A 23,502-nucleotide genomic window follows, 5' to 3' on the forward strand; every position below is an offset into this window, starting at 1 on the left:
GGTGGTATAGGTCTGTGGATGCATCATGAACAGGAGGCAGCACTGGAGATTGCCATAAAATCATTCCGGCAGTAGTATTGGGGAACAGGGCTGCACGAACCATGTCTGGAGTGTGGCATTTTCAGCACACAACTGTGTCCAACTCGTCCGAATGCAATAGCTGGTTCTCCAAGGTCAGCTGGATTACCCAGGTCTGCAGGCGGGCGGCCTACCCAAGTGTGTCCGGTGCTACCAAAGGGTTAGGCAGATGCATTCCACTGGCACTGAGCCGACTCCTGTGGCCTAAGTAGTCAGAGCTGGGGTCCACACTCAGGAGACAGGAGTCAAGAGTCAGCCAGGTCAGGATACTGGGAAATCAGAAACAGGAGACAAACTTGAGAGCAGAACCACAAATCGGTAGCCAGAATTGGGCCAGATCGGGATACCAAGGGGTCAGAGGCAGGAGACAAACCAGTCATCGGAACTACGAATTGGATGCCAAGAGACAAGCTGGGCTGGGATACCAGGAAGTCAAGCCAGGGGAGCAGGATGGATCCCATTTGCATGGACAACTTCCTGTTCCTGTGCTGGGTTTATATAGAAGCTGTGAATGAATCAGGGCCCTCAGTATTCTGCCAATCAGGGTCCAGGACTGGAATCCTCTCTCAGTGTTCAGTTTCTGCCCTCGCAACTGTTAACCAGTCACAGGGTGGCAGAGTGGAGCTTACTATGAATCCTGTAGACCACTGTATGAGACCCACGGTCACTGACAAGATGTTGATAAATTGTAGAGGGTTTGGAGAAAATCTGCAAGAATGATTAAAGGATTAGAAAGTGTGCCTTGTATTGACAGACTCAAGGAGCTCAATCTATTTTGCTTCACAAAGAGAAGGTTAAGGAGTGATTTGATTACAGTCTATAAGTACCTACACAGTGAAAAATATTTAATAAGGGCTCTTCAGCCTAGCAGAATAAGGTATAATGATCAAATGGCTGGAAGTTGAAGCTACACAAACTGAGACTGAAAATAAGGCGCCTCAGAGGTATCTGGAAACCCAGGAACACAAGTGTCCACAGGTCCTCTGCCAGTTCATATGGGATTTCTTCTTTCCCTCTCCTTCTAGCTCTTAGCTGTGCCCTGGCCAGTTCAAACTGACACTTCTAACTGCATGCCAAGGGCTTGTACCAGGTCTGGATAATTCCATCTCTTTTCTAAGAGTAATATCTGCAGCATTATCAGAGCTGGGCCACCCAAGTTGGCTGCTAGTAACCTCCCTTTCTGAACCTCCTTCCAACCATTCATTTGAACTATAATGTTGAATTGATCCAAATGAATAGTTTTTCCCTCATGTAGATTTTTGTTTTAGAGGGGCTTCTTTATTTCCTGTGCAGAAGTACAGTGGATTTGCTTTAAAGTTGCACTCGGGCTATTTCAGAGGGTCTTGGCAAGGGGATCCATTTGATCTCCACAAGCATCCGCCCCATTTTTATTAATCTGATTTGTATATGTATATACTTCATTTCTTTATATGGTAACTCATAGTAAACTTGTATGTACTTATCTCAGTAAGTCATATACAGTAAGTCATGCATCAAGATGAGATTATATCAGTTTAACAGTATATACTATGAAAAATCTGTTAGCACTAAAACACAGCCATCAAAAAGTACATAACAGCACTATGCAACAGTATTATGAGAGGAAATGAAGTGGTAAAGTTCAAATTGCAAAGGCAGATTGTAAATACAAACAGTAGAATCTGACTAAAACACCACAAGTTAATCTTGTGAAAAGTGCTATAGAATCTGAAATTATCACAAGGAATTAGGACCTCTATCCTGTGCTTCATTTGAAAGAAAGATAATTTACAGGGTCAAAGTCTAATACAAATGTGAATGCAAGAATTCTGCAGAGAAGGAGCTGAGTGAAGTGTTACCATTATGTTCAAACCCCCTCCTCCCACCCCCCCCCCACACCTCTTTGGTGATAAGATGAGTTGACAGCATAGTGCCTTCTTATTTTTTAAATAATCCTAGAATTTGATCAGAGAAAGTAATCCAGTCTTTACACAAGGGATGTATCACACACCACACTGTGCATACAAGTTGGGATAGAGAGAGAGAGAGAAATGTTAAAAAACTGAAAATGATTAGATATGTAAAGATGGATCTTGAAAAAACAGCATTTGCTTAGTACTAGGGCTGTCAAGTGATTAAAAAAATTAATCATGATTAATTGTGCGATTAATCGCTGTGTTAAACAATAATAGAATACAATTTATTTAAATATTTTTGGATGTGTTCTATTTTTTCAAATATATTGATTTCAGTTAGAACACAGAATACAAAGTGTACAGTGCTTACTTTATATTTATTTTTATTACAAATATTTGCACTGTAAAAAAGAAACAAAAGAAATAGTGTTTTTCAGTTCACCTAATACAAGTACTGTAGTGCTATCTCTTTATCATGCAAATTGAATTTACAAATGTAGAATTATGTACAAAAGATAACTGCTTTCAAAAATAAAACAATGTAAAACTTTAGAGCCTACAAGTCCACTCAGTCCTACTTCTTGATCAGCCAATGGCTCAGAGAAACAAGTTTGTTTATATTTGCAGGAGATAATGCTGCTCGCTTCTTCTTTACAATGTCACCTGAAAGTGGCATTTGCATGGCACTTTTCTAGCCGACGTCACAAGATATTTACATGCCAGATACGCTAAAGATGCATATGTCCCTTCATGCTTTGCCCACCATTCCAGAGGACATGTGTCCATGCTGATGACGGGATCTGCTCGAAAAGCAGAGAGGACTGACCCATGTTCATTTTCATCATCTGAGTCAGATGCCACAAAGAAGGTTGATTTTCTTTTTTGGTGGTTCGGGTTCTGTAGTTTCCACATCAGACTGTTGCTCTTTTAAGACTTCTGAAAACATGCTGTACACAGGGGTGGGCAAACTATGGTCCATGGGCCGGATGTGGCCTGCCAGCAATTTTAAGCCGGACCTCAAGCTCCCGCTGGGGAGCGAGATCTGGGGCTTGCCCCATTCTGGCGCTCCAGCTGGGGAGCAGGGTCGGGGCCACTCCACGCTGCTTCCAGAAGCAGCGACATGGCCCTTCACTGGCTCCTACATGTAGGGGCAGCCAGGGAGCTCCGCTCTGCATGCTGCCTCTGCAGCTCCCATTGGCCAGGAACTGCAGCCAGTGGGAGCAGGGGCGGCACCTGTGGACAGGGCAACGCGCAGACCTGCCTGGACGCGGCTTTGCATAGGAGCTGAAGTGGGGACGTTGCTGCTGCTTCTGGCAGCCGCTTGAAGTAAGCGCCGCCTAGACCCTGTCCCCCTGAGCCTCTCCTCATGCCCCAACTCCCTGCCTCAGCCATGATCCCCCTTCCACCCTCCGAACCCCTCAGTCCCAGCCTGGTGCATCTTCCTGCACCCCAAACCCTTCATCCCCAGCCCCACCTCAGAGCCCACATCCCCAGCTGGAGCCTGCACCCCTTCCCACATGCCAACCCCCTGCCTCAGCCCTGATCCCCCTCCCGCCTTCTGAATCCCTCCGTCTCAGCCTGAAGCACCCTCCTATACCCCAAACTCCTCATCGCCAGCCCCATCCCAGAGCCCATACCCCCAGACAGAGCCCTCAACCCCCGCAGCACCCTACTCCCCCGCCCCAGCCCAGAGCCCCCTCCTGCACCCTGAACTCCTCATTTCTGACCCCACCCTGGAACCCACATCCCCAACCAGAGCCCTCACCCCCGCCCACACCCCAACCCCAATTTTGTGAGCATTCATGGCCCGCCATACAATTTCTATTCCCAGATGTGGCCCTCGGGCCAAAAAGTTTGCCCACCCCTGCTCTACACCTTGTCCCTCTCAGATTTTGGAAGGCACTTCAGATTCTTAAACCTTGGGTCAAGTGCTGTAGCTACTTTTAGAAATCTCACATTGGTACTGTCTTTGCATTTTGTCAGATCTGCAGGGAAAGTGTTCTTAAAATGAACAACATGTGCTGGGTCATCATCCGAGATTGCCATAACATGAAATATATGGCAGAATGCAGGTAAAACAGAGCAGGAGACATACAATTCTCCCTCAAGGAGTTCAGTCACAAATTCAGTTAATGCATTATTTTTTTAACGAGCATCATAGGCATAGAATCATGTCCTCTGGAATGGTGGCCAAAGCATGAAGCGACATACGAATGTGTAGCATACCTGGCATGTAAATACCTAGCAATGCCATGGTGCCATTCGAACACCTGCTCTCATTTTCAGGTGACGTAAATAAGAATAATAATGCAGCATTGTCTCCCGTAAATATAAACAAACTTGTTTGTCTTAGTGATTGGCTGAACAATTAGTAGGACTGAGTGGACTTGTAGGCTCTGAAGTTTTACGTTTTGTTTTTGAGTACAGTTATGTCACAAAAAATCTAGATTTGTAAGTTGTACTTTCATGATAAAGAGATTGCTCTACAGTACTTGTATGAGGTGAATTGAAAAATATTATTGCTTTTGTTTATCATTTTTACTGTGCAAATATTTGTAATAAAAATAATATAAAGTGAGCACTATATATTTTCTATTCTGTGTTGTAAATTGAAATCAAATATTTGAAAATGTAGAAAAACATCCAAAATATTTAATATATTTCAATTGGTATTCTATTGTTTAACAATGCGATTAAAACTGCAATTAATCGTGATTAATTCTTTGTGTACATGGCCTACCACTCATTTTTAATCACGATTAATTTTTTTTAGTTAATCACGTGAGTTAACTGTGATTAATTGACAGCTCTACTTATTACCTTCAAGACTGGTTTTGTAGTGTTGCTGTCCTTGTGTCCAATGCAGGAGTGATCAGTTTGTCTTATCTTCCCACTCATCAGTCACACAAAAGCAAGAGCAACATCTTTACCATAATACAGAAAAATGCTTTTCACACATGCCAAGTATCAAGAAATAGTAATACAATTTTCAAAGTGGGGTGCAGGAGAAGAGGTGATTTGACTGCTCTGTAGAGTAAGGTATTATCCATAATTAATATTCTAGCATGGGACATGAAACCGTTGCCATGGGACATGAAACCATGCAGGTTTCCATCTGATTGGACATTATGACAATACTTACATCAATAATGCCTTAGCTACTTGATTGCTGTCTGAAGCATATGAAAACTTTCCACGTAAACATTTAATTAACATACTTAAATTTACAAGAATCTCATTTCACTGAAATTAAAACTGTTTATGCTTCAAGATAATATGGAAATAATTCTGCTCTTCACTTTGTATTGCTCAAGGTTAATGTTAGGACTTCAAACAATGTTTGTCCTTCAGATAGGCTAGATACTTTGGGCCAGATCCTCAACTTATGTAAATCAGCATAGCTCCATTGAACTCAATGGAACAATGCCAATTTACATCAACTGAGAATCTGCCCCTTTGTGTACATGGCCTACCACTCATTAATCCTTGGTAATTATGCCCAGGAGGCATTTCCATTTTTTTAAACCCCTGTCATCCCCAGGGTATTTTTGAGCATTTATGTTAATCTTCTAATTAGTAGCCAAAACTTGAAAATATCTCAAAATAACTTTTAAAAAAATTAGTTTCCTACAAGCACCATATTTCTAAGCTGCTGAGAAAAATGGCTAATTTTAGCTAATGTTTCGTTATGGTCATTCAGAAACATAAAGAGATTTGCAGTGCTGGAAAGGATCTGTTTGTAAAAACAAAAAATCTATAGATCTGTCTCTAGGTAGCAAAATATTCCTTTCATTGAATTAATGCACCCAAAATAAGAAGGCAGCGGTTTGTTATAGACTTTAACAGCCATAGGACTCAGAATACCATGTAACTACTATCTCTGATAGATACATCTAAGACTCCTATCACTTTAATATCCTATTTCAGCATCTTTACAGATGATTATCTTGAAAACAAAGGACTTTATAAAACAGAAAAATGCTCTTGCAGTGGATTGCACAATATACTGGAAAATCCTTATTCTGCCTTCCCCCTTCTTCAGATCACCAATCCTAAAAGGAGCTTGGAAACAATCAAAGTAGACATTACTTCTAAGGAATTCTCATCAGGTTTTGCACAAGACCCAGTTCATTCTGTGACAGGGTATTTGGGAGTGTTTAATTCTAGATAGGCAAGCAGAGCCAAATTTTCAAAGTGTAGTCTCTGATGTTTCTCACATGTCATATATGTAAGAAATGATAATGTGCACAGTTTAAAAGGTCCATTGTACCTGTTTACTGGGAGGTAAGGAATTATTGGTTTGAGCATCTGTTCCAACAGATCATGATTCAGCAATGTACTTAAGCATGTGCCTATCATTAACCATGTGAAGAGTGCTGTTGACTTTAATGGGATTGCTCATGTTTTTAAAGTTAGACACATACTGAACTGAGGCCTTAATGGGAAATACTGCTAAAACCTGTAAATCTTACCTACGTGTAAAAAGTTTTATTTACAAAAAAAAAACAAAAAACCAGACACCCTTTTTCACAATGTTTACCATAAAATGTCAACATTTTCCAAAAGTTTGCTAATAACGGGACTGGAGAAAGCACAGTTTTCATAGAATTGTAGGAATGGAAGGGACCTCAGGAGATCTTCTCGTCTAGTCCCCTGCACTCAGTGTAGGACTAAGTATTATCTAGACCAGTGGTTCTCAAACTAGGGCTGCCACTTGTTCAGGAAAAGCCCCTGGCAGGCCAGGCCAGTTTGTTTACCTGCCCCGTCCACAGGTTCGGCCAATTGTGGCTCCCACTGGCCACGGTTCACTGCTCCAGGCCAATGGGGGCTGCAGGAAGGGCGGCCAGCACATCCTTCCCACAGCCCCCATTGGCCTGGAGCGGTGAACCGCGGCAGTGGGAGCCGAGATTGGCCGAACCTGCAGATGCGGCAAGTAAACAAACCGGCCCAGGCCGCAAAGGGCTTTCCCTGAACAAGCAGCGGCCCTAGTTTGAGAACCATTGATTTAGACCATCCCTGACAGGTGTTTGTCTAACCTGCTCTTAAAAATCTCCAATGATGGAGATTCCACAACCTCCCAATGCAATTTATTCCAGTGTTTAACTACCAGGACAGTTAGGAACTTTTTCCTAATGTCCAACCTAAACCTCCCTCGTTGCAATTTAAGACCATTGCTTCTTGTCTTATCCTCAGAGGTTAACAAGAACAATTTTTCTCCCTCCTCCATTTAACAACCTTTTATGTCTTTGAAACTGTTATTATGTCCCTCCTCAGTCTTCTCTTCTCCAGACTAAATAAACCCAATTTTTTCAATCTTCCCTCATAGGTCATGTTTTCTAGACCTTTAATCCTTTTTAATAATTTTTGTTGCTCTTCTCTGGCATTTCTCCAATTTGTTCACATCTTTCCTGAAATGTGGTGCCCAGAACTGGACACAAGACTCCAGTTCAGGCCAAATCAGTGTGCGGTAGAATGGAATAATTGCTTCTTGTATTTTGTGTACAACACTCCTGCCAATAAATCCTAGAATGATGTTTGCTTTTTTTTGCAACAGTGTTACACTATTGTACGGACCCAGAACTGATCCCCACTTGATATGCCCTTCCAGCTTGACTGTGAACCATTAATAACTACTCTAGTATGGATGGCGAACTCCTCATTCTCTGACATCTCCAAACAAAATCTAAAATCACGAGAATTGGCATCACTGACCTTCAGTATGCACATGACTACATCATTCTCGCACACACAGAGGCCTACCTGCAAAGTACCCTAAGTCTTTTTGCAGATGCCTATCGCAGTCTGTGTCTCTCTCTCAACATCAGGAAAACCAAGGTGCTCTACCAGCCCTCACTTGCACAAACTCTTCTTCATACTCCACAAATCACCATAAGTGGAGAGACCATTTTCCATATGTTGGCAGCCACATCTCCCAAACGACCAGTATTGACTCATAATTGAATACAAGATCTGGTGTGCCAGCACATCCTTTGGAAGACTACTCAAATGAGTCTTCAATTATAGGGATCTGCAAACGCACCAAGATCTTGACTTACAAGGCAATTGTCATTCCCACCCTTCTCTATGGGTGTGAGACATGGGTAACTTACAGACGACATCTCAAGCGGCTGGAGTGGTTCCAACAGCACTGCCTCAGGAGGAGTCTCAGGATAAGCTGGGAAGACCGACTCACTAATATCAGCATTCTTTCTGCAGCCAACATCAGCAGTAAAAAAAAGGTGCAGGCCATGAAACACCAACTCCGCTGGGCTGGCCATTGTGTATGCATGCCTGACACTCACCTTCCGAAGCAAATACTCAGCTCACAAGTTAAGTCAGGGAAGAGGGGCTTGCAGAGGGCAGTGGAAGCACTTCAAAGACATACTAAAAGTACACCATAAAAAGGGAGGCATCAATCCAACAAAATGGAAGGATTTGGTGCAGAACAGAACACAGTGATGCCACATCATACACCAAGCCACAGCTCCCTTTGAGGAGAACAGACATACTCATGAGACAGAGAAACGGCAAAGGAGGAAAGAAAGGGCACAACAATCCAGCCAACAATTATGTCTCCTCCAAAATTACACCTGCAGAGCACGAATTGGGCCCCTCAGCCACTTAAAAACCCCCAATGAATCCCTTTGGCAGACATCATCCTCACATTGAGGGATAGCCTAAGTCCTCTCTGGGAACAGTTTTCCAACCAGTTATGCCTCCACCTTATAGTAGCTCCATCTAGGTTGTATTTCCCTAGTTTGTTTATAAGAAGGTCATGCGAGATAGTATCAAAAGCTTTACTAAAGTTAAGCTATAACACATCTACCACTTCCCCCAATCCACAAAGCTTGTTATGCTGTCAAAGAAAGCTATTAGGTTGGTTTGACTTGATTTGTTCTTGACAAATCCATGCTGACTGTTACTTATCACCTTGTTATCTTCTAGGCATTTGCAGGTAGATTTTTAAATTATTTTCTCCATTATCTTTCTGAATACTAAAGTTAAATTGACTGCCCTGTAATTCTCTGCATTGTCCTTATTCCCCTTTTTATAGATTGGTCCCATAGTTTTCTCTCTATAATTAGAATAGGAGCTAAGTGTGGTATCTGTTGGGAAGTGTTGAATTTTTAGTGTCAACTATTCTAAATTACATTTACAGAGGTGAACCCCATTTGTACCAGCAAAATCTGTTCTTTTCTTTCTTGTTTTTAATGCACAGATGTTAGTGTGCAGCAAGCTGCAAGGACAAAAAAGAAAATCCAAGTTGTGGCACCTTTGGAAATTTTGCCCTGATTCAGTTTGTATGTATTGAGTATGGCTGATAGTGCTTTAGAGTACATTAACGCTGAGCCTTAGAATATTACTTTTAGTATTCCAGTGATCTGGGATGCCACACGCAGGATTGCAGTAGTCTTCATAAATGTTTGAGAAAATTGTCTGAATAAAATCCTAGTAAAATCCTAGTAATTCCATGTTGTGCTTAGGGACTTAGCCACAGTCAGGTGTCAAATTAGATTAACAATATTTAAATGACAGCACTCCATCAAAGGTGGTTACTGAAGAGGTTTCCCTATAGCAATAATTCATTGTAGGCCATACTCACATGATGCAGGGCTTTGTCCTGGAAAGCAGTGACTCTGAAAAAGATTTAGGGGTTGTGATGGATAATCAGCTGAACATGATCTCCCAGTGCGATGCTATGGTCAAAGGGGCTTGTTGATCTTTGGATGCATAAACAGGGGAATCTCGAGTAACAGCAGAGAGGTTATTTTACCTCTGTATTTGACACTGGTGTGATCACTTGATTACTCATGTCCACAGTTTAAGAAGGATATTTATAAATTGGGGAGGGTTCAGAGAATAGCTAAGAAAATGCTTAAAGGACTATAAACTGTGCCTTACAGTGATAGTGTCAAGGATCTCAGTCTATTTATCTTAACAGAGTAAAGGTGTTGGGGTGACTTGACTTGACAGCCCCAAATACCTATCTGGGGAACAAATATTTAATAATGGGCTCTTCAATCTAGCAGAGAAAGGTATAACGCAATGTAATGGCTGGAAGTTGAAGCTAGACAAATTGAGCCTGGAAATATGGGGTAAATTTTTAGCAGTGAGAGTGTGGAAAGCTTTGGGACAATTTACCAAGGGTTGTGAATTCTCCATAAATGACACTTTTTAATGTTTTTCTAAAAGATCTGCTCTAGGAATTATTTTGGGGAAGTTCTATGGCCTGTGTTATACAGGAGGTCACAATGGACCCTTCTGATCTAGGAATCTATGATTCTCAGTTCCTATTAGATATAGATGCTTATACATCTTTTACAAATGAGCAAGAGAGAAAGAGCTTATGCACATTCAAGGAGAAGCAAAGGTTTCAACTATTTACAAATACTTGTCCTGATTCCTTGAAATCAACATTAAAGAGTAGTGACAGGTTCCATATCCAGGCTAATGTGAAATGACAGATTGCTCAGATCAGAACAAAGGGAAAGGCCATGGACTAAATTGGTCAATACAGCTTCTCAACAAAGTATGCATCTAAAAGGTTCCCATTTTTAACATACACACAAACCAATGTTATACGCTGGTTAAGAGCTGAATGAGAAAAACAGGAGAAAGGAAATGTAACCACTTTAGTCACTTCTTTTTTCTCTTACCCAGTCACTGTGTGTTTGCACTGTGTGCAAAGTTTTTCTTTAGGCACTTCCTTAACTAAATTTCATATTCATGCTTCCCTAATTGCTCTGATTACTCTTCTAGGGAATATAAAAATTAAGTCCTACCTAACATATAAAATCACACACCAAAACAAATAAAGGATATGAAGATGCAACCCTCCATCCTTAAACCTCCTACCAATACACATTTTTGCTTGATTTTTCTTATTCAATAATAACTACCTAGAATGGCAAGATAAAAATGCTCATCTAAATGTAGGTTTTGTAGCTTTACCTTTCCCTAATATAATCCAGTTAAAGGTCTACCTGTGTCTCCTCTAAACCCAAGGCCCAATCCTGGAAGGTATTGAGCCCCTGCAACTCCTATTGACGACATTAGGTAGGAGCTACGAGTGCTCAGCACCTCTCAGGATTTGCCCCTGTGTTTTAAATGAGTTTCTAAATCAACAAACTGTACAACCAAAAAACATGTGTCTTCCTCCTTGGTAAAAGTCCACTGTCAATTATACAGCAGTATCAAAATGACAGCTTTCCATTTCTGTGAGTCAAGTCCTTTAATAACAGTCTCCACAGGAAAGAGCAGGAGGTAATAATATCACACATTGCTATGAAGACTATGACTTGCTATAGACTACACACTGCTCAGGGTTTACGAAAAAATCCGCAATCTGAATGCCGTAGTTAGATTGACCTAACCCTAAGTGTAGATACAGCTAGGTTGATGAAAGAATTTTTCCATCAACCTAGCTACCATCTCTTGGAGAGGTGGACAAACTACATCAACGGAAAAACCCTTTCCGTCGATGTGGAAAGTGTCTTCACTGCATTGCCTTAGCTATGTAGCTGCAGCTGTATTGTAGACATACCCTAATGGTGAAATCCTAAGCCACTGAAGTCAATGTCAAAACACTGATGGATTTCAATGAGACCAGGATTTTGCCTTAATTTCCACCTGGCTCAGCAAAGCTTGAACTATATCTGAGATCTTTGTGGACACTGCAGGAAAAAAACATGGTCAGTAGATGGTTTCCAGATATTGGTGAATGAGCACTTTACTAGTTAGGTTCTGTCAATCTGTTTCTTCACTTCAGCAGGTGGGTATTGTAGTTGTAAGAACACTTGATATAGTTCTTGTAAGTGTTTGTCTCTGTCTGAGGGGTTGGAGCAAATGCGGTTGTATCGTAGAGCTTGGCTGTAGACAACGGATCGTGTGGTGTGATCTGGGTGAAAGCTGGAGGCATGTAGGTAGGCATAGCGGTCAGTCAGAGTTACTCTCAGTGCAGGGGGCTGGACTAGATGAACTCCCAAGGTTCCTTCCAGCTCGACATTTCTATGAGTCTGCGATCCAGCTCAGTAATTAAAATTTGTTGCCATTTCATGGGAGTTCAGTGTTAAATCAGTTTGGTGGTTATTCCATTTCCTACTGGACATGTGTACAAGTCTCAAAAGCCACCAGCACTGACTTGTCACCATCATTGGCAGTTTTAGTAGAAGAACCAAGCCTTTGGAAGATCATTGAAACTGAACTCCTAGCCTATGGCTACACTGCTTTTTTGTTGTGCTAATTAACACAATTGTAGGGCATAGTGCAGAGTTGACACAGACATTTGTTCTAGTTACATTTAGGAATTATTTTAGGAAAGTTTTATAGCCTACATTATGCAGGAGGTCAGACCAGATGATTACAATGGTCCGTTTTGGCCTTGGAATCTATGAATATGAATTTATGAACTCTGCAGCTTAGTGTTAAAAGGTCTATCAAGAAGCGTCTGCATCCTGGGACAGATTTTGGTGTAGTGTATACACTGGAATTTCGTTCTCAGATAACACATGTTAATGAATACATGTTAAAGGCATCTAAAAATTCAAGTATTGACATACCCAGGAGGTGGTCTCTCTAGGGTTGACACTAGCAGGTCAGGGTGGAGTAGTCTGGACTAAAGCTACCTATGTTGCACTACCACTGCCTATCCGGGTCTGTGGACAAACACATTATTTCAGTCTCTAATAGAGCTATCATTCTGCTCTTGCCTAAGCTCCAAAAAGAAAATTATGATTATTAACCCTGTCATTTATTTTACTGTCCAGTTCCTTGCCAGCTGATTTACCAGCAGACCTGCTTGAAAGCCCTTTGATTACTCAAGTCATTCTTTTCCTTTTATATCACAAGAGCTGTGAGATGGTTAGAAATGTAGCTGGAACTGTGCATAAGATTCAATTAAGTAATCTCCCTTAAAATCTAGCTCTCCCTGCCCAAAAAACTGTTTTATTTTAAAACTTGGCTTGTATAAACTTTTATAATTTGTAAAATTGCAGAAGTGGCTTTTCATATACCTGGAACTGACACTATACTGTTGAAAAACATCACCATTTTGCAAAGACTTGTAATGTTAGATACACTAGTTTAACTGCGTTGATTACAGAGCATCCTGAAAAGGAAAATATAATGGGCAGCTCACTGCAAAGAAGAAAGAATGCGTCTTAAATCACTGTCCGTTCCTAAATTAGATTATTACTTTGAAGGTAATTTTAAATTTTAAAACATTTTATAACAAAGTTTCAGGTGTATTCACTTGTTAGATTACCTTTTAAGAAAATTCAGATAGGTTAAAGGATAATTGTCTAATGTGATCATGTTTTTTGTTATTCTCACTATGCCATATTTCAACAAACCCTATGTCTTCTATACGGTGATTTATTTGCCTAAAGAAAGACAGAAAATATTTGTCACCATAGTGTCACCGTGTGCACTGGCCTGACCTTTCATTGCCCCTTCTTTCTTCTGGAAACTATTATGCTGCTATATTGCATTGCTGAGAGTGGTGACCAATTTTATCTTTGAAATAAATGGTAATACATTTTGCATTAAAATGAGACTCTGCTTTTCCTCCCCAATAAATCTTGTGGCTTATATATAATACCAGGGGGCAGTATTTTTCATGATCAAGGTCATGCAGCACATTTCCCCCCAAGTGGAACACTGTACAGGTGCCTTGATAATTTAGTGAGTACACATTACTGAGACGTATGCTTTAAGTAAATTGCTCCAAATTACAATTCAGCTTTCAATCCTAGCTTGCCTTTCCTCAGATGGGGTTTTCTCCCTTTATTGGCTGCACTGGAGGCAGGGTGAAACCTGTCCATCAGGATAGGGCCATAGCTCCTTGAATTCTTGATAGTCTTTTCCTTGGGGTGGCTCTGCTCAGCTAAGCAGTTAAGGCCAAGAGGAGAGCAAATGGACAACGTGTTCGTTTCAGAAGCACTTTATCTCTTTGACACTCTGCAGCTCCCACTGATTCCTGGTTCTTATGCCTCCTGGGATTTGAAGAGATAGGTTTCTCCTCATCTCACCCCCTTCCTATCAAATATGATGTTAATGATACTGTCTCCAAGAGACAGTCTTCAGAGTTTGTATCCTTTTGAGATGAATGGACAAGAGGGATTCACACCTCTCCTGCAGTTATTGTTTCAGCCTCTCTGTCTGCCGCAGATTCAGCACAGCATCACTTTGCACTTAATTGGTATTTGAAAGGTTTTCATCACAACCATAAGGACTCATTTTTTAAAAATCAGGCTTAGATTCTATAGATGCAAATGAACTTGGGATGGCTGCTGCCCTACTTATAATTGCTCCTTGAATGTCCACAACATGAAGGACAAAACAATGTAAGTTACTGTAGGCTTTCTCTGCAGTAATGTACTCTGCTGTTTGTGGCGGAGGAACTATCTGGTAAAGAACATCATCTCACTTCTGCCCCTTCAAATAGGCAGAATCCCACAGAGCACCTGAAAATGCACTTAGACTTTTGTAGGACTGGGAAATAGGAAGGAGTCCCCAGGAGATGCATTTCCCTTTCTCCTGCCACCTATGGCTAGACTGCATGAGTGCATGTAGGCAGAGAGGAGCACAAAAGGTTTATATAATAACAATCTACAATGGGTGAAATTTTCCCCTATGCATAGGATCAGTGCAAGACTGATATGCCAATTAATTCCCACTAATGCCCTCATAGTAGGAATTAAGTGATACGTAGGTCTTGCACTGGCCTCGTGTCACATGGGTGAATCTCACTCAATAAGTTTTACTTAAAAAATAAAAAAGATAATAAAACTTGAATAGGAGATCACAGAAGGAGGACATAATTTTAAATTTTGGAATATTAAAAGTGGCAACAGTGTTTTATTTTCCATCTTTTCAAATCCAAATTTCTCTTTCTAGCACAGTTTAGACCAGGCTAAAATTTCAACCACCCTACACAGAGGGTGTGATTTTGCACGTTTCTCATGAGATCCAGTGACTTCAATGAAGTTACTCACAGAGTTTGGAGAATCAGGCCCACACAATACTCCGGGGAAAAAAAGGGTAAACAGAAGTCACCAGAACTCATTTCCATCCCTGTCCTGCATTGTGTATAGCAAGTGCTATAAATCATATTTTGGCCACATACAATTAATTTTATGTTCTTTCCCTGTCATCCTCTACTTTTTTACCCTTCATAATTCTTAGATTTGTTTTTTAAGGTCACTGTTAGTTTCAGGTGGGATAGCTTGTGCTTAATATTGAAATATCACTCAACAATAATGTAGTAGCCAAGTTTTAAAGATAAAGTATCAAGGATCATATTTTTACAAAAATACAATTAAAATTCACCATCATTAAGTGTCAAAGGAGAACTAATCCACTGATTCCTCCCAGAGCCTATTTTGAGTTAAAGAGGCAGAGGGAATAAAATGGGTTTATTGCATCCTTTCCTAAGTAGGCGGATTCAATGATCATTCTTGCACACAGTGGCAGCCATTCTTAATCCTGTTTGTTAACCCTAAAAGATAACACCATGGAATCTGCCTATGTTTGAGATAGCTGGTACATGCTATTACAGGATACAAACATTTTTTTATAATTTTCAGGATAACTGTTCTTCCAGATGGGAGCCTACAAATCCTGAATGCTTCCAAATCTGACGAAGGAAGGTATTTATGCCAAGGAGAAAATGTGTTTGGTTCAGCAGAAACTGTAGCCTCAGTATTTGTTAAAGGTATGGAAAACCACACCGATTAGTTATTAATTATATTATTAATTATTATTATTATTATATTATTGTTATAGATTATTGATTATTTGTACAGTAATAGCTCCAGGAGCCCCGGTTATGGACCAAGACCCCATTGTGCTATGGCCGTTGCTGCACAGACACAGAACAAAAAGACAGTACTTGCCCCCAGAGAGTTTACCAAAGATTGTGCCAACAATTGCTTCCCCTCTGTTGAATACATGCCCATAATGTTTTATGATACCTATGTGTCAGAAAAACTAGTACATAAATTAAACCTTTCCAGATTATTAAATTAATTCTGTGTGTGAAAGAAAAGAGAGAGAAAAATTAGGAGGTATATACCTATGGCTGTTAGACATGCTAGCTGCCAAAAATAATTATCCTTTCTACATGCACACAGTGAATAAAGTATAGCAATAAAGTCCTATTTTTAGCCATAGAAATCCTAAAAAGAAATGGCTAGATTAGAAACCCAGCAGATCATTGCCTATTTTCTAACTACTCAGTTACAACTAGTTTCCCAGCCACTGGGTTGCTATTTAGACAAATGAAGTCTAATTTATTGATAAGAGATCAGTCATCTTAAATTTACACAGCACTTCACTCTGAGTTATAAATCAGCAATGACTAATTGACAGTTCAGAGAGCATTTTCAAAAGATACATGAGGGATACATTCCACTGGCAAGCAGCAATATGTTTTTGACACATAACTCTAGAAATGAAGAAACAGAACCTCTGGCTATCCAGGGGAAGTAGTTCAAACTTGACCATTACAAAGAACTAGATCCTTAACTGCACTAAGCTTACACTTGGGTGTGAGGGAGCAGAATGGTGCTGGTGATTCAATTTACCCAATAGGAGAGGCTCAATCCTACAAGTTGCTGAGTACTCTGTGCCCAATCCAGAAAAGTTTTTAAGCACACGTTCAGGTATGTGTGTATTTACAGTGACTTTTAGGACCAGAGTGCTCTGCACCTTGATGGATCAAGTCCTAAAGTTGCTGGGGATGATGGCTCAAAGCAGGGCCAAAGCAGGGTTTTATTATCGGTCCCAGGTTGCTGTTCTCTAAAAGAAAATAGTATATGCTCCTAGCCAATACATACTGCTGCGGACTACATTTCCAGTATTATTGTCAATAAAAAGCATATGCAAATCATGAATAAACCCCCCCAAATCATGATATTGGGTTCTTTTGTTTGTTTTCTGGTGTTTGAGTCTTTAGGGTTCAGGTTTTCAAACTTTTCCCTGCAACTACGAGAGCTAGAAATATACTCTTTTTTTAAATGAAAGTTGAGATTGTTGTATAATCACAAGATTCCAGGAGCTGATGCTTTAAAAAATATTCTTTGGCTCATGATGAAATTATGAAAGTTGGAAAAATCATTTCTTGAGGACAATGCACCAGCCAGTGTGATAGTGGGTCTTCCTTCCCAGCATTCCTTGTGGTGACTAGATGAGATTGTGCCCTCATGAAGATGAGGAGATTATAGCTGTCTCTCCCCAGTCTTTGCTCCCTCCCCACTGTGGGCCCACATACCACAGTGTACTTGACCCTGTGTACTCAGAAACAAAAAACCTTCAGCCCAGCAGGCAGACAAGACTTTTAGAATTAAACAGAACTCAAGCAAATGCTATATTGATGTTGGAATATCACAAGACCTGCATTTAATTATTACTAATTCTTCTGTTTTCAAGAACCAACAAGGATAGACCTGACTCCCAAGAGGACTGAGTTAACCGTTGGAGAAAGCATTGTCCTCAGTTGCAAAGCGATTCATGACAACACACTAGATGTGACTTTCTACTGGACTTTGAATGGGCAGCCAATTGACTTTGAGAAGGAAGGCGGACATTTTGAAAGCATCAGGGCAGTAAGTGAACATATTTTATCTTCCATAAAGTTCTAACAGTTCAATCTGTTTATAACTTAGCCTTTCCCACATATGACATGGTTGAAAGATGAAAAAAATCCACCGAAGGTAAAATGAAATGTTATCGAATGGAACTACTAAATGCACTTCATTTGACTTAATTCAAGCAGCTTTAATCAAAAAGAAAATAGCTGTAAAGCTCTGAGTCCCAGTGATATTAGTGAGGCATCTAGTGATCCTAGTTAGAAAACAGAAGATACTTTGAGCCAAATTCTCATCTTACTCATACAAATGATTCCATCAACTTTCATGGATCTATTAGCATGAGTAAGGAAAACAAGAATTTGTTAGTAGCCAAAACTTCAATTACGGTTATTACTCATGTTGCTGTTGTTTTCACAGATGATGTAAGTTACATAGCCATGAACACATCCCCCCAAATGTGCTCTTTACTCACACAGAACATATTTTAATCTGTGAATACCAAGCAAAACATTTTCATTTTCAAAACATTGTGTGAGGTTTTAGCTCTGCGGCTCTCATTACAGTCAATGGAAATCATGTGACAAAAACTGTTCTCACCATTTTGAAATATTACGCTTTGTTACCGTAACTATGTAACAATTAGATAAAGTCAAACAGCCTGGTGAACTAATCTGAACCTGTGCCATGTAAAGAGGCTTGAACTTTCTGAATGGAAACAAACCTCTTTATATAATGAGGTTGGCATTAGAATGCCCAATAATTCACCTTATGTTCTTGTTAATTAAATGTAAATCAAACATTCATGCAATGTTAACATAGCTAAAGCAAGCACAAAAATCAGGAAATTTAAAAAGTTAATATTTCTAATATACATGGAATGTAGTAGAGTTAAGTTTACAGTAGAAAACTCAAACGTTGTAATCTAATTTGTCTGGGTTCATATTACTATATTACCAATATTTATTTATATATTGCATTTAGCTTCTCTGGTTTTATTTTTTAAAATAAAAACCCTTAGTGAAGTGCATTCTTACTATGGGAGTCCTCAACAGATACACCTTTATCTGGGCATGCCCAACATTCCAAATCACTCAAGGATGAGTAATAATAAATAGAAAAGTGCTGTTACTTGCATACGTGTTCCTTCAGTGACACTAACTTTAGCTTCACAATTCTCTATTTCTGAGCAAAGTAATTTTCAATGATAGAAGTGAGGAGATGCCAGTTTTGTGTGGAATATAGGGGACATTGGACTAAAATGAGTAACATCCCTTTAAATTAGGGACCTTTATGGGTTTGTCTGCTCTTGAAACACTACAATGGCATAGTTGCAGCACTTCAGCATAGGTAATCCACCTCCCCAAGAGACATTAGCTAAGTCTACAGAAGAATTCTTCTGTCAATGCTGTCTACACTGGGGGTTAGGTTGGTTTAATTCCACCACTCAGGGGTATGGATTTTTCATGCCTCTTAGTGACGTAGCTGGGTTGATCTAGCTTTTCAGTGTAGACCTGACCTAAGAGGTATGTCTCACACGATCGCTCAGTGCAGCTGAAGTCTTGATATAGTATAATCCTGTATAATTTTTGTTGTTCCAGAATACATAAGCACTGTAGGGTAAAGATGGTTTAACATTATGATTGTGCTGCTCATTCTTGCTATTTGAGTGGCTTCAGTGTTAAGTATAATGACCGTTCTGGTGCTTTATGTAGTTCCACAAAGCTACCACCTAAGTAATTCCACAAACAGAAGAGTTTATTAACACTGATGCTAAATTCCCACCTGTGAAAATTACCCATACTCCAGTGATTACAATCAAAAACACAAAGCACATCTTAACAAGACTTGTTGCCTTATTTGACTGTGTATTATGTCTTTAATTATGGTCATCTATAAATAACATTGCATTATTTCTCAAACTGGGGACCAAAGAACAATACTCTGAAGGTGCTGAGTCTGTTACTTACTGAACTAGCAAACATTCGGTACATACATCAGTTTCGATGCTTCACATGTATCACTGGCAAGAAGTGAAGTGTGAAAATGTTAGGTTGAAAGATGATGAGCATGCAGGGAATAGTAAGAAAGGGAGAGGAAACTAACATTGAAGGTAACTACTACAGAATTCATTTTTCCTCCCATTGATTTAAAAGGAACAGATGGGCAAAAAAAAAGTGTGTGTAACTCCGTCACATACCAGATAGGTTTAGACAAGTATGTAAATAGATATAGACAGCATCCTTTGGCATTAGAAACATCCTGTTTGCCCACCAAAGTACTCTGTGTGGAGCAATCTCTGTAATTCAGAGAGGCAATGTTGCATGGGAATCTGAATTTTCAAGAGTGATTTATTTCTATTATTTCTTCAATTCCATTTGGACCAAACCCTGAAATCTTGCAAAACATTTTATTTAGGGTTTTCTTGGAATTTTTTTTTATCGACATTAATGTTTATTTGTATCAATGAGTACTCCAGAGTTTGGACCCTTTGTTAATGAGTAAAATTTGATATTCTAGCTGAGGATTCCTGGTTTTGCACGTGTGTATTTTCATCCATCTGCGCTCTTTTTAAATATATATTTTTAAATTAATATAGTGTTTATGACAGCCCTGCAGAATGAATTCTTGTGTTTAGCCATAGATCATTACAAGTAAGGAGCAGCATTGCCCTGCTGGTGTCCCTCATCCCTGACCTTGAAGAATAAACCTAGGCATAAAAGAATAGTTTTGTCTCTATGCCTACTCAGTCCTTGACCTTTGCTGAGACTACTAATAAGGGAACCAATAATTACTAGTTGTGAGGGTAGTTTTTATTAATGTGGACACTTGAAAAGAGACTTATTAATGCATTTAATGCAATGTACCAGGCATTGACTGGATGGTAACTACTTTGTCACTAGTGACATGGGGTATATTTGATCTGGTGACCTAGAAGAGAGATCGAGATCGACCACATAGCCGACCACCAATCCCTTAAGTTTTCAAGTTTCTCCCCAACTTCACTCTTTTGTGTGTCTTTCATTTAATTAATTTTAAATTTGTAATTCATAAACACTGTAAACAGGCTGAACAAAGATTTATATGAAGCAGAATCCATTAAAATATCAAGCTGTTCTACAAGAACAACTTTACTCTTCATCTGACATAAAATGCTGCACTAATTAAAGGGGGTCACTTTAGATAACAGTAATACCTGTCAAAAGTCTTGTAGAAGAAGGCATGCTTTGCACAGTATTTGGATAGTTACTGCTATATGAGCTTTGTGCCTAAGGCCTGGTCCACACTAGAAAACCAGGTCAGTTTAACTACATTGGTCAGGGGTGTGAAAAATCCACACCCCCAATTGGCATTGTTAAGCCGACCTAAGTCCCCATGTAGATAACACTAGATCAATGGAAAAATTTTTCCATTGACCTACCTATTGCCTCTCCAGGAGGTGGATTACCTGTGCAGATGGGAGAGCCCCATGTCGGTGTGGGAAGTGTGTACACAGAAGCATTACCACACTTCTCATTCCTCCTCTCAACCCCAGTTTTTAGTTCTTTATCATCTTGCAGCCCATTCAACTTAGGAGTGTGCAAAATTCTACCTGCTTAAGTGTTTTGCTGCTCGTAGATCATCATATGTCGTCATATATGATCACTGATGTCTTGTGAGAAGGGCCTACTGCAAACGATGATACCTGCCAGCGTCGAGCAGGACTGGACTATCTCTTATAGGACTCTTGAGATCTCTGCTAGAAATACAGTTGTGACCTGGATTGCTTACTCTTTGTAACTGAGTATAGATCCCTAGCGATAGAGGATCTCCTGCCTCAGAACCAAGGTCACTCCATGCACCCCTTCTTCAGTCTCTCTGTGTGGATAATTTCTGACTAAATGCTAGTGAAAACTGTGCTGCACAGATGTGCAACCTATCCTGATAAACAGCAGAAAGGATTTCACTAGAACCACGTATGCAGCAAAGTGGAAGAGATTTTCTGTCTGGGCACAGTGACAACACCTATCACCACATTGCATGGACATCACCCATATATCAGATTACTTGTTACAGCTGAAGTCATTAGGCCATTCAATCATCTCTGTGAGGGCTCACCTGGCATGCATTTCAGCAGTTTACCCACCAATAGACAGATTCTTGGTTTTCTCTCACCCTCTGGTGATCCAGATATTTGAAAGGCCTAATCAATCTTTGACCCAGTACTTAACCAAGTCTCATTCTTCTTAAATTGAGGAAACACTTCATACTTTAGATGTTTGCAGAGCTTTGGCATTCTACGTTTACCACACTAAGGTGTGCAGAACCTCTAATAGGCTTTTTGTAGTCTATGCCGAGAGAGTCAAAGGCCAACCAGTGTCAACTCAACGTATATTACACGGGATCTCTGACAGTATCAAGCTTGGCAGATGTCTCTCCTCCACTGAGAGTAATGGCTCACTCCACTGGGTCCCAGTCCACATTGTCAACCTCTCTGATTTATGGTCCTATAATGGACATTTGTGAAGTGGCAACATGTGCATCTGTACATACCTTTTCCAGACATTATGCCATCACTCAAGTATCTTGCGACTATGTCAGCTTCAGCAAGTCTGTGTTGCAGTTTCTGTTCAGACAATCTGAAGTTCCACCATCAGTAAAAGAACTATTACAGAATTACCTCAAGTGGAATGTCTATATGCACAACACATCTTGGAGAACATTTACTGTAGATAAGTACCCATTCTTTCCTCTCAGCACAATGTCCCAGACTCCTTTGCAGCAACTTCGAACATGTGGTCCACTCTGTCAGCTCCCAGCCCTGGATTACCCCAAACAACCGCTTCCTCTTCTCATATTCCCATACTGTAGAAGGCCTCTGGAGAAAGACCCATGAGCATCAATTCTTATATTAGATTATAAAATTTCTCAGACAGGGATTATCTCCCGCTATGTGTTTGCACACCACCTAACACAATGTGGTCCTTAATCCTGAATCCTTCTGGGTGCTAATGTAATATACTTAATAAACAATAATAGTAACCAACCCTTCTTTCTTCTAAATTGTCTTTATATGTAAAAGGGGGAATGGGAAGAATACTGTTTCCTGAGATTTTTGGATTATGGGAAAGATTTCTGCATAGTGCAGAGCATGACTACATAATGTGAAACAAGTAATTGTTTTATTTTTAATTAACTAAAACATTTGAAGTCTGCAAACATCAGAACGTAAAAACAGCAAATGCTTGAGGTGTACAAAACTAAAAATTGAACAGCATTTAAATTGTTCTGAATGTATTTATGAACAGGAGTCGGCTTGAAGTCAAGAGGCCCATCATAGGCTATGTATAGTTGTCAGAACAATTTAAGAGAATTTATCATGCTATTATTTATCAATCACTGTTGACTGTACAGAGGTGCCATTGCCATGAGGTTACTGTATAAAATCATTAGTTTGCTTTAAAAAAAAATTCACTATAAACTAGTTTGCTAATCAAATATGCACTGCCAGCAAGACACATTTGTGATATTTCATCAATTTAATCTGACTAGATCTCACTAATGAAGGTTATTGTGCTAACTCCAATACAATATGAGCCATAGATTCAGCTAACCTGAGTGCAGGAATAGCTGGAAAAACATTTTGTATGTTTTGAATTTGAGCTTAATTTGAACAAAATGACATTAATAAACAAGATTTGTTTCATGCTTAGTGCCAAATCCTTGTCCCAGGGCAACATTGCCGTTGATTTCAGTGGGATCCAATTTGTGGAGTCACTTTTGGAACATAAGGGAAGACAGGCAGTTTTTCCAAATGCCTGGGACCCAAATCATTCAAAAATAACACTTAATCTTCACCCAGAAAATGGCCAGTAGCTTGTGCAGATCACAGAGAACAAGCATAATGTGCTCTTTGTATGACACCCAGTTTAATAAGCAGAACACTGTGCTCTGTGCTAGCT

The 23,502-nt window shown here is 39.9% G+C and overlaps 1 protein-coding gene across 1 annotated transcript in view; it reads left to right on the plus strand.

Moving 5' to 3' along the window:
* The window catches only part of CNTN5 (contactin 5), a 998,629-nt gene that overhangs the window by 893,004 nt on the left and 82,123 nt on the right, over positions 1 to 23,502 (plus strand). The window contains exons 14-15 of the mRNA XM_084613389.1: positions 15,560 to 15,687; positions 17,403 to 17,578. Coding sequence (XP_084469515.1) covers positions 15,560 to 15,687; positions 17,403 to 17,578 — 304 coding nt within the window. The remainder of the gene's footprint in view (positions 1 to 15,559; positions 15,688 to 17,402; positions 17,579 to 23,502) is intronic.

The sequence above is a fragment of the Lepidochelys olivacea genome (assembly GCF_965140295.1).
Source record: "Lepidochelys olivacea isolate rLepOli2 genome assembly, chromosome: 1".
In the NCBI taxonomy this organism is placed as follows: domain Eukaryota; kingdom Metazoa; phylum Chordata; order Testudines; family Cheloniidae; genus Lepidochelys; species Lepidochelys olivacea.